This window comes from Piliocolobus tephrosceles, chromosome 10 (assembly GCF_002776525.5).
Source record: "Piliocolobus tephrosceles isolate RC106 chromosome 10, ASM277652v3, whole genome shotgun sequence".
Lineage (NCBI taxonomy): Eukaryota > Metazoa > Chordata > Mammalia > Primates > Cercopithecidae > Piliocolobus > Piliocolobus tephrosceles.
Window position 1 is genome coordinate 22,830,044 of NC_045443.1, and position 12,680 is coordinate 22,842,723.

At 34.1% G+C, this 12,680-nt stretch overlaps 1 protein-coding gene across 4 annotated transcripts in view; it reads right to left on the reverse strand.

The window, feature by feature from the left end:
* Positions 1-565: 565 nt before the first annotated feature.
* C2CD5 (C2 calcium dependent domain containing 5) overlaps positions 566-12,680 on the reverse strand; it is a 95,770-nt gene continuing 83,655 nt past the window's right edge. For 2 of the 4 annotated variants that reach the window (XM_023209076.2, XM_023209073.2), the window contains 5 exons: positions 11,458-11,508; positions 10,460-10,561; positions 8,923-9,113; positions 5,856-6,002; positions 566-1,881 (listed from right to left, as the gene is read on the reverse strand). In XM_023209076.2, the coding sequence (XP_023064844.1) occupies positions 1,750-1,881; positions 5,856-6,002; positions 8,923-9,113; positions 10,460-10,561; positions 11,458-11,508 (623 nt within the window). In that variant the 3' untranslated portion in view covers positions 566-1,749. The remainder of the gene's footprint in view (positions 1,882-5,855; positions 6,003-8,922; positions 9,114-10,459; positions 10,562-11,457; positions 11,509-12,680) is intronic. The other 2 variants (XM_023209074.2, XM_023209075.1) reach the window with 2 other exon arrangements.

Below are 12,680 nucleotides of genomic sequence, written 5' to 3' on the forward strand. Positions count from 1 at the left end.
TAGGTTTTAGAGCCAAGTTGCCCGTGCTTGAATCTTGGCTCCACTATTTACTGTGTCTTTGGGGCAACTCACGTAAACTCTCAATTCTGTTTCCTCAACTATAAACTGGTGCTTAATAATAAGGTTTCCATAAGGATTAAAAGAGTTAATACGAAAACATCTTTATTAGACTGGCTGCCCATAGTAAGCATTCAATAAATATTAGCAATTATTAAAATACTGCACTACCACATCTTACAAATCGCTTACCTGTGTAAACACTGACTTTAAGCTCTATGAGAGGAAGAACTTTTGTGTTTCATTCACTGCCTAAAACTGTGCTCTACCATCTAGCAGGCATTTAATAAACAGTTGTTGAATGAATACCTATCTAACCTGAAACAATAATTAAAGAGCCAAAATTGCAAACACACACCCCTTCCAAAATTAAGGCCAGGGCCTTGCATTTAATAGGTGCTCAACAGATGTTTGTTGACTGAAGAAATGAATGGAGATGATCAGATAGAAAGTGATTCAGAAAACTGACAGTAGTATATGATGGAGGTAAAAAAGAGATTTAGGAATATTCCAGTTTATTTTTATAAAGTTTTTATTTAAAAAATAAAATTATAAACAAAATACAGAAAAATATTGACACCTGTGATAACAAGGAAATGACTCTTAAGGGCAGTTTGTTGTCCTGGGAGGAAAAATCGTTAAGTGTTATAAAGAAATATTATTGTGCAAAGGAGGAATGTAATATTTAAGGTTCATTTACAACAGGTATTTGGCATTGACAGAAGAAGTCTTTCTATGTATACATTCAACAATTTGCAGCATATTTACATTCAAGTTACATTTCCAAATTCTATGCCAAATACAGTCTAACTCACCATCAAAAATCCCTCAGATATTACTAAAATCCTGTTTATTTGGTAGGAGTGCAATATTATCTGATTAGAAAATAATTTTATGTTCCTACTAAGTCACCTGTATTTTTACTACTTCAACAAAATTCACTGACATTTTCATCCTAGTTGAAGTCAAGCCACTTTTAGACAAATTCAATACTAACTCAAATATTGTCAGTTATAAAATTATATAATAATCTTTTCCTCCCTCCTTAGAGACAGTATTAAAACTTTCAGTGAAAGGACACCAGCTATGACAGATTATTTTCTTTTATAGGAGTTAGGATGTATTACAGACACAAGTTCCAGAATTTTAACTTGTTTTCAAAAGATGGCTGAAGTACTTTTCCCTTTCAGTTGTTACCAAATTCCTCATCAAAATAAAACACATTCAGAAATCTACATGGTAGTTTTCTGAAAACTTTTCTCCGTTGTCCCCACACATTTCTCATATCAGACTGCTTACTCACTAACAATTGGAGAATCTCTTGCTTAGTTTTTCTAAATTACACTACAGTAGCTATCCTAATTTCCTGACAATCTTCCCATTTCACTTTTTAAATTATGATTTTATTAAAATCAACATAAATTACAAAGGTTCCATCTTTGCTACAGTTCTTTTAAAAATTTATCTTAACTTACTGAAGGGTCAAGATCCCACAGGGCCTGTCTAGAACAGGCAAACGAAATGTCAAGATTAGAAAATTCTCTTGTCTCCAAAAGACTCCAGGCAAATCAAATCTACTCAATTCTTCCTTATTTATCTCAAGCTCACTTTTAAGTCTAAGAAGATAATTAATGACAAAATAACGTTGATTGATGAATTTCATTTAGTTGAAGTCTTTTTTCCTAATTTTCTTCAGGTTGTAACTTCGCCTTCAGTACATGATGACTGGCAGTTGGTAGTAGGTTGCTGAGATGACACCACTTCTAAGTCAGATTCACGAACAAAAACCACTGCATCACCACTTACATTTATAAGACACTGTGCCTATAAGAACAACAAACAGGACAGGTTCAGTTATACTCAACACATTCATACTCTTCTGTTACACAAGGGGCAGTGCTGTACAGCCAAAAAAGCACAGGCTTCTAAATTTTAGGATAAAGATAGACAATCCAACAGAAAAATGAGAAAAGGGCAAGAGGGCAATTCACAGGAAAGAAAACTCAAGGAGCTCCTGTGAACATATGAAAACATATTCAAGTCCTCTATCAGAGATATACAATTAAAATGACGAGATACCACTTCATATATATTGGCAAAAAATGTAAAAGTTGGATGTTACCAAGTGTTAACAAAGACATGGGACAACAGCAACGTACTTAACACTGCAGTGGGAAGTGCAACCATCCTGAAAAGAACCATCTCCTAAAGCAGAAAAAGAACACACTCCATGATCCATTAATTCCATGTATATGTGTTCCCTAGAGAAATCTTGGACATGTATGCAACAGAGATTAATAAGTGACTTTTCACTGCATCATGTTTAGCAAAATACTAGAAACAAACTAAATGCCCATCAAAAGGGAAATGAAAATAAACTGTGGAACATTCATGTTTGAAATACTATAAGGAAGTGAAAAATGACCTAAAGCTCAATCAATATGGGTAAATATTAAGATGAATTAACAAAAACAATTTGCAAAATGACATATACAATATAAAGTCATTTACATAACTATATATATCCTTATATATTTATATAAAGTGCAAAATATCTCAATGAAGGGGAACTTTGGAAATCTCTACGAAAATTACAAAGGTACTACTTTTGACCTAGCAATTCTGTTTTAAGAAATTTTCCCTACAGAGATGCTCACACTTGTGCTAATCAATTATGTATCACATTGTTTTTGTAGCACTGTATGTATTAGCACAACATTTACTGAAAACAACCTAAAGGTTTATCAGCAGGGGACTAATTAAAGAAATTCCGATCGACGTATACCATGGAGTGTTATGTGGTTGTAACAAACATAAAGGTAATCTTTATGTCCTGAAATGAAAACCTTGCCAAGAAAAATCAGGTGAAAGAGCAAGCTGAGAAGCAGTATGTACTGTAGAACTACCACTTATATTAAACCGGAAAATAAAAGAATATCTATTTATATATATTTGCTTGTATGTATAAAATCTCTCTGGTTACATACTCTGGAGTGTTACATCTCTAGAAGTTACCAAAAAAAAAAAAAAAAATGAAAAATTTGGTTGCATGTGGGGAGGAAAACTGACTGGCTGGAATAGCAGACAAGGAGAGACTTTTCCATTCATACCTTTTTGAATTTTGAATCATGTACTACCTATTCAAAAATATATTAAAACATTTTAGATACAAAATAAGACTACAATTAATTTTTTTAAGATATAAAAGCATGCATAGGAATGACAAAATTAAGATGGTTCATTCAGTATAAAGAGGAAACAGGCCCACTGAGGCTTCAACCATATTTTTAATACTTTATTTCTGAAGCTGAGGGTTGTAAGAATGTCTGTGTGCAGTTCTCTACATTTTTTGTGTACATGCAAGATCTCACATAAAAGTGGGGGGAAGCTAATGACATAAATCATGGCACCTGATATGATGTGTGCACCTCAGTGGTAATCAGCTGTTGATAGTTATCATTTAGGTACAGAGGAAGAGAGTTGGTGGTGGAAAATCTGGGTATATTCTAGCTTTTCTATTTATAGCCTCATACCAAACTTAAGTTTTTTAACCCTCAGTTTTTTCACCTACAAACTGGAGTTAATATCAACACTACAAAGTACCAGAAATGGGGAAAAAAAAAAAAAAAAAAAAAAAAGCACAGTTCATTTGGAAACCAAACAATTCAATCTACGTCTTGGGTATGTTAGGAGAGGTGAGGGGGGGCAACAGATGAGTTTGAAAAGGTAGAAGACCTGAGAACGTGGAAGACCTTGTAGGACATATTAAGAAGCATGACTTTGTCTTGTGAGAAATCATTGAAGACAAACATTTAAAAGATCATAGTAACAACTTTTACAGTGCTTACTATCCAACAGGCACAAAGCACATTACATATATTAACTCATGATTACCCCAATTTTTATCCCAATGTCATAGATGAGAAAACTGAGGCACAGATATAAGTTCTGTTTGGATAAGCTGATTTTGAGGCATTTGTTAAGGTGCTAATTAAGTCAGTGAACAAGTTGTATAAATTTAACACTGGGAAAAACCCAAAACTACAAATCTCATTCTCAAATACAAAGTAATTAAGCAAAAAAGGATTCTTAAACTAGGGAAAATCCTCTTATATCAAATAAATTATTACAAAGAAGTACCCAGTTGAATATAATTTCAAGATCTAATAGATGCTTTCTTTATGACCAGGTAATACCAAATTGTATCAAACACACCTGCTCAGGATGTGCCTCGTTTCCATTCTCCTTCCACTTTCAAATGATCTGTGTATAGGTAGTTCTCAGCGCTCCTGGTTTTCCTTCTGCCTTTCTCACTGTTCCTTTCTCAATCTTTCTTCTCCCCATGTACCCCTTTTGACCACTCCACACAATCTCCTTCACTCCAGATCTTATCAATAAGCTGGTTGCAAATCCAGAACTGCAGTAGCCTCACTGAGCTTTAGATACGCCCCAATTATCTACCAAAAATCCTCCTAGGATGTTTCATAGCCTTAGCCATTGCCAAAATTTATCAGAAGGTTGTCTCATAGTTTTGTTTATCACTATTTTTCTTCAACATCTGTTAATGAAGTTTAACATACCATGAGTTATGAAAATGTATAAACTATCAAGAAAACCTGAAAAGAACTTAGTAAATGAAGTACCCTTCTGAAGAAACTGATTAAACTTCATGACTTCAAAATAAAACTAAAACCAGTCAGGTGTGGTGCCATGTGCCAGTAGTCCCAGCCACTAGGGAAGCTGAGGTGGGAAGATCACTTAAGCTCAGGAGTTCGAGTTTAGCCTGGGTAATATGGCAAAACCTTATCTCTTAAATAAAGCTAAAACAATTTGGCATTTCCATAATGTCTTATCAAACTGCTTTTATATTTATGACAGCAACTCACTTTCACTGTAAGATAATTTTATTAATGAAAAAAACTGATACTAAGAATTTAAATGATTTGTCTTTGGTTACAATTATCCAGATGTACAGGTAGGGGCAAAAAATTTATATATATACACACATCTATTCATTTTTACTCCTGCTTAGATGATAAGTAATTAGTCTACATTAGAGCTTCTTAAGCTCTGTGTCTGCCAAGATATTGATCCGCTCTGCTCTCAGGGGAGTCACCTGGGTCAGAAACTCAAGGCCAATTACCAGCAGCCACATACAGCTTCATGCATTTACCATAGTATACCAGTGGACCATAGAAATAGGATTTTTGATGTGTGCCAAGAGGAGCAGGTTGGGAAGAACTGTGTTTAAGGTATTTCATACTATTTAGTATAGTTAATTAATTTTTTAAAAATTTTAACCACTTTGAGTTATTATCTTAACACAAAATTTAGAAATGTATTTTAAGATTTAAACTAACTGCTTTCATCCCCATTAACAGAATACACTACTTATTAGAAATAAGCAAGCAGTTTGGCCTCACTGTGATATACTCTTCATTAGTCAGGCAGCTAAAACTGGACAGCATCATAGTCCAAACTAAAGGATATCTTTAGCTCTCCTCAGTTAGCTATCACTGTATTCCAAACACCTACCAAAAAGAGGGTGGAGACAGTAACTCAGAAGCACAAATTCTAGACATGATTAAGAATAATACCTAGTTACCTGAGATGCTGAAATAGCATGTATTGACTTGTGACTATGTATGATGGTTATTAAGAAATTCATTAAAATGTCTTATGCATCTAGATTCAAAGGGTTCTAAAGAGCAATTCTCTTTTGGAGGGGGTTAGGGGTAGGAAGCCATGGAAGAAATTCTCAGGTTCCCACCAATCAGGAATTTTTAACTACATCTTACCTGGTTTTTATTTGGATTCTCCATGAAGACACACTGCTTCATTATGTAGGAGACAACAGCATTCCCTCCTAACGCAGCAACATGAGCTCTCACCATTGCAAACACTTCAGCAATAAAAGCATGGAGAAAACCACTGACTCCTCCTTCCTAAATAATAACACACAGGAAAATCATACCATATATACAAGTGTATGGATATAGGAATACATACAAAATGTCAAAGAATATATATTAAAACATCCTAAATTATCTTAATATACCAAATAACTTAAACTTCCCTCACAATGGGGATTTATTGAATGAACAAACATTGACTGAACACATGTCCAGGCAAGGATTTACTACATTTACTTTATAGATGATAAAACTGAAGCCCGGAGAATTTGTAACTTGCCCATGACTAGCTATGATCAAACAGCTAGTAAGTAAATGGCAGGGCAAGAATTCAAATTGTGCCTCCACCTTCAACATCTCCATTAAATCATGCTCATCATCATTAAAACAAATTGATGATAAGCCTAAACAATAAAACTTACCTGCTATCCATATCTCTCATTCTGAACCTCAACCATGTTCAATCAAACTTGCCTTTTTTTCAGTTTCTCAAATGCACAAGCACTTTTCCTACCTCAGGCTCACTGGTACATGTTGCTCCTGAAGACTTTTCACTCATTTTTTTTTTCCACAGAACAACTCATTCACTCCTTGGTCCCAATTTACCTATAATGTCTTCAGAGATACCTTCTCTGACTGTGAACTGTAAGTTGAATTCCTCTATTATATTCTCTGATAGCCTCTGTTCAATTTCTTTATATTACTTACTCTCCCTAGTAATTAGATACTAATTATATGATTATTTGTTAATGTCTATCATGCTCCAGTTCTACTAGACTGTAAGTTCCATTAGGTCAGGGACTGTATCTGTTTTGCATACAACTATATGCTAACATCTAGTTCAACAGGTACATATAATAAGAATTCCACACATAACTGTTAGGAAATAAAATCCAGTAGTTCAGGGTACCTTTTCCATATTCAAAAACAAGGAAAACAGAAATCAAAGGCTAGTCAATAGCTTAAAATGCTTTTCAACCTGGGTTTCTACAAATTCTATTGGACTTACTTACAGTCGAGGAGGAAATTTCCAACTTTAAACTGGAAGGGGAAAAATGACTGCAGTATTAGAAAACCATTTTATTAGATCACATCTTTCTGAAAAGCCTGAGGATACTACATATAGTTTTGTAAAGATATCTCTTTTTGTAGTTAAGGAATTAAGGGAGTTGCTTCAGCCTGCCTCCAACTCAATCATAGTTCAGTATATTTTTTCTTTGACTTTTATCAATTTCCTCCTGTTTATTAAATCAAAAAATTCTGATGACACAGTAGCTCTGTAGAGGATTAATTTTAAAAATATTAATTAACTGTAAAGAAACAACTCAAGCAATTAACACATTTGGAATATTGTGCTACACAGTTAATATTATAAGTTTCTGTTGAAGGAAAATTTACCAAGAAGCAACATTTTGAGGTATGGGAGCTTAAGTAGTCAAGAAGGCTTAGGAAATAAAATTTTATGGATTCAAAATAGTGTAATATCCATGTGCTACCAAGAGCAAGTAGAAAGGTTAATTCATAATACATGCCAGCTTTTCACACCAAATCTTTGTCAAATTTAAAAGGATGCAGAGAAGTATCATCTCTTTTAATTCTCTATCAAAAGGTTTTTGAGAATATCTTGATAGTTTATTTTTCATCTTAACATAATAAAGAGTGATATAAAAACTAATTTATCTTTTTTTGGGGGGAGGACAGAGTCTCACTCTGTCACCTAGGCTGAAGTGCAATGGTGCAATCTCAGCTCATTGCAACTTTCACCTCTCATGTTCAAGCAATTCTTGTACCTCAGCCTCCCGAGTAGCTGGGATTACAGGCACGTGACACCACATCTGGCTAATTTTTCTATTTTTAGTAGAGAAGGGGTTTTGTCATGTTGGCCAGGCTGGTCTCGAACTGCTGGCCTCAAGCAATCTACCCGCCTCGGCCTCCCAAAGTGGTGAGATTACAGGCATGAGCCACCATGCCTGGCCTAATTTACCTCAAAGAAAACATCCATCTAAGTAATTAAATAATCTGTCAGAAGCTATTCATTCATTTACACAAAAACATATTGTGTTTACTCTGGGCCAGCTACTGTGCTAGGCACGGGATGGTGAGTATGTTATTAAAGATAGTGTGCAGGCTGTTATTCCTAAGAAAGTATAGAAACACTGCTGATGAAAAAGGGCACAGCTAAGTTGTCTTTATAATGAATATACTTTTTAAAAATACAAACTGCAGCTAAAGTAAAATTTGAAAAAATTGGATGTCACACCTCAGTAATTAAAAAATTTCCCTATTAATTTGCTTGGTAGCCCCTGTTCCTTAACATATAATTTTTTTTTAAGTTTAAATTCCTGTGTCACAAAAGATATAACAGGCTGACTCTGATTCTGAACTTTTTCCACATCAATTAAATATTACAACTTGTTATTTAAAAACCAAATTAAAGTTTAATGATACTCAGTGTGAGATAAGACTGAAGAAATGTCATTCTCATACACTGATGGAGAGAGTAAAAGATGAGCAGCTTCATTCCTTTCTCAGTAGGAAGAAACAGCAGAGCTAAATTAGATAAAGTATCTCCTTAGACATATATCTATAATACAGTCCTCTATTATTTCTAAATGTGATCTGTCAAAAGTTGCTAAATTACTGAGAAAACGAAGCTGTTCTTTCAGGGCTATTTTAAACCTCTATTTGAACACAGATATTTGTTTTATTTACTATATGATAAGGTTCTAAGATTTTTAACAATAAATAGGTTTAAAACTAACACAATTCTTGTGATAATCCTAGCTGCTAAATGAAATAAACTCTAGACTCAATCCAGATAATTAAAATATAAACAAATATTTGTAAGTTATTTTTGGCAAAAAATAACAATTTGAAACTTGTTTGGTTTTGTTGCTAAATCTTCAATCAGAGAAAACTCAAAAAAACAATGAAATAACTTCTATAAAATTACCTCCCGAAGAGAAGTAGTCTCTCGAATAAAAAACATGTTAATTATCCCAAGATACTTAGTTATTTTTGCTCCAGGAATAAAAGAAAGAGGTGTCATCTTAACAACCCCAACTGTGGAATTTGCACAAGGTGGAGCAGAACGATTCCGGAAATTTCCATCACCCACTGGACTTGCTTTTTCAACTGTCACGGCTAAAATTGGAGAAAGAGGAGAAAACATTCAGAACAGATGCTTGTGACACAATTATTCCCTGAGGTTTCCAAATAAGTGGTGACAACATTCAGCTGTCTGTGAGGCTAAGCCATGTCATGAAAGAAAAGAAATTATCATGCACTGCATGCAATTAAAAAAGAGAGACAGAAAAACATGAGAGGAAATGCTGGAATGGAATTCTTTTGGAAGAAAAATGGCATTCCTGCAAAAGAAAATGTTGATGCAGTATAGCTACACACACAATGATTGGTTATAAAGTGAAGAAAAAGAAAAAGCGGCAGAGCATTAAAATTATCTGCTGTAGGAACAAATTATTACAAGGAGAGTGTGAAAGTTGTTATATTTCCCAGTGCAATTTTTCCATCTTTTTCAGACGACTTCATCATTGTCAACTTGTAGATAAACCTTATGTTATCTAATTGTAAGATATTTGCTTTTTCCAAACCTTTTTGAAAACCAACTCGTAGTTTTAAAAGCTTAACACAATGACCTCTGCTAGCTAAAAGCTGGTTGTTTATAAAGTAAAAACAAAACAAAACAAAACAAAAAACCAATAGCTAGCACTTATTAAATAACTGCCATAAGACAGATATATATATATATCTAATCCTTACAACAACCCAGAAACATAGGCTATCATCATCATCCCCATTTCATGCATGAGGAAATGGAAGCTTAGAGAAGTTAAGTAACTTGCCCAAGGTCTGATAGCTATTAAAATGGCACTTCTAGGATTCAGAACCAGATCTGGCTGGTTTCACATCCTATGTTATTTCCTGTGAAATGTAGTTTTTTCCCCTTCTAATATACAGTAAGCTCTTTCACTCAAATACATTTACCTCAAAATTTACCAAAACACATGGGGTAAAGATAACATATAAGTAATGATTCTGATTCTAGCAGTAAGGTAATAACTACTTTCCCTCCAGAAATTCTTTATTCGTTTAGCCCTCTGCATATCACACTTAATAAACCAACAGATGCCACATACTAAATAGCACCTTGGGTCCTGGAAGAACGTCTCTTCGATAAGAGAGTTGGTAATTTATTTTCAACTAGAACAATATAATATCTATTTATATACTTTTAAAAATGCCTGCACAAAAAGGAAAATGTTAAAAACACAATTCTATAGGTAAAACTAATAAATCTAAAGGCCTTTCAAAAGTTTTTCCTAAATGACCATTAGAGTCTGCAGCTTTCACACTCTAATACATGATGGATTGGCAATGTTGTTACTGGGTAGTAAGGTCTAGCTTTCACCACTGGGAAATCAGGGATATGTTTCTCAGATTATCATAATGTGGTAGAAACATCCGCCTACTTGTCTTAATTGATCCACGCCTTATGGTCTGAGCTTTCAGTTTAATGAGCTCTATCCAGCTGCTGCATCTGTCTGCAAAGGAACTGTAATCAACTGACGTTGCTGAAAACACAGACAGAAAACAAAAGAAAAAACAAAGAAAAAAATATGGATGATGTCTCTTACTCGTCTTAACACTCCTTTCGATGATGTAATTTAACTGTAACTCAGAAAAAGAATGGTCCTTTTCAAGTCAGATGAGAGAGATAGTAAAGAGTCAAGCTTTAGACACTGATTTGTCCAAAACCAAGTTCTCAGTTAGCAGGCTGAGCATTTTTGGTGATGTCATAGTTGTGTGGTCTCCTAGGGAGAGCCTGATTGGGGTCTAGCATAAATATCAGTGAAAGGACCACATACTGTGCTTTAACTAACTTTATTTCCTACTCTTCTTAATTTATAATATTTCAGTTGTTTCTATTTTATAATCAAAACTTTGTGAATAATTCATTTCCCTAGTTTTACCCTAAAATTTAAAAAAAAAGAGAATCAAATGAAGAATACATTTTAAAAAGTTACTAGTTGACATATCTTTTATTAAAATATCTTCCTTCTACAGTCAGTAAGAGGAAAACCAAAGGGCCGTTTTTGTTAATGTTTTGTTTCCATGTCTGATTTTGGGCAATGAAGCCTCTGATAATACGGGTTGGGGCAGGTGTGAGCCTCATAAGTTCCCCCTTTTTAAAATAATAACTTTTACTACTGCTAAGCTGGGAAGAAATTTTAAGGAGCTAAAATTTTATGCTTAGAAACTGGAAAACCATTAACATACTAAAAAATTTAAATATTAGTTTAATTGATGTTTTTTAAAAGAACATATTCTACCTACAAAAAAAAAAAAGCCAGATTTTGGTGTCTATGCCATATTGTCCAGTGCATTTCTTTGATGTCTATAATTTTATGCACCACCAAACTAGAATTTTACACCTTTGGTGACTATTTGCTTAATTAGACAAACTCACCTCTCTGTGCAGCTGGTATACCTGAGTTAGAACTTGCACTCTCCAGGTGTTCTAATAAGACAATATGAACAACATTAGCTCGGATGCTAAGTACAAGCCAGTACCTCTTCTTTGTTATTTGTTAATACCTCTATGAGCCAGAAGAATAGGAGGAAATCTTTATGGCTTCATTGCAAACGCAAACCAAATAAAAGCATTTAGGTTTAAAATGCAGTTTCTATTGATACATGAAAACTAGCTCAGTTCATAAATATCATGCCAAAGGAGACTACTTGCTTACTATAACACAAAAAAAGTTTCAGAAACTTTATAGTCACAAGAAAATATAAACATAGTAACAAATGTGAGTATGATGAAAGCAGGATGTGAGACCAGGAAGAGAAAAGGGCCAATGTGTTGGGAAGAATAGCTGAAATGAAACATAGAAGGGAAATGTTTGCTGTGGGGAAGAGCCTATAAGATTAAAAATTACAGACAAGATAATGATTATGCTTCATAGATTAGCATAAGCTGCTCCCTAGTCTTAACTCTCCTCACCACCAACTTCTTCATTCGAGGACTTTGATATCAACAGCTCCCTCTGGTGGTATCAAGACTTTGCAAAACTAAAAAATGAGTTATCACAGAGATAAGTAGGAATCCCAAGCCAGTATCACTCCCTTTCCAGTAACCTCATAACAGTAGCATCCAGAATTTCCCATGATATTTTTTATTACAGGTATTTAAGGTATTGTACCAATTTAAATAGCACTATAAAAAAACTTCATTATCTATTTTTCATGCTCATGTTCTACCCACATTAGAACATTTAAAGTTTTGTTTGAAAGAATTTTACAACTAAAATAATAGTGTTGCCAATTTAGAAATAACTCATGAAAAGCACTGAGAATAATTTTGGTTGGCCAGTTTAAGTATAAATAGATAGATACATTTTTTCATTTCTACTGTATGTGTTGATTTTTTTGATAACATTCTGAAATTAATTTAAAAAACTTTTCGAAACATTATTTGTACAGAATATTTCTACCATAGAATGTTGCTGCTAATTGAAAATACAATGCAAGTATCTCACCACGACCCACCAACACAATTTTTTTTTTTTTTGAGACGGAGTTTTAGTCTTGTTGCCCAGGTGGGAGGGTAGTGGCACGGTCTCAGCTCACTGCAACCTCCACCTCCCATATTCAAGTGATTCTCCAGCCTCAGCCTCCCAAGTAGCTGGG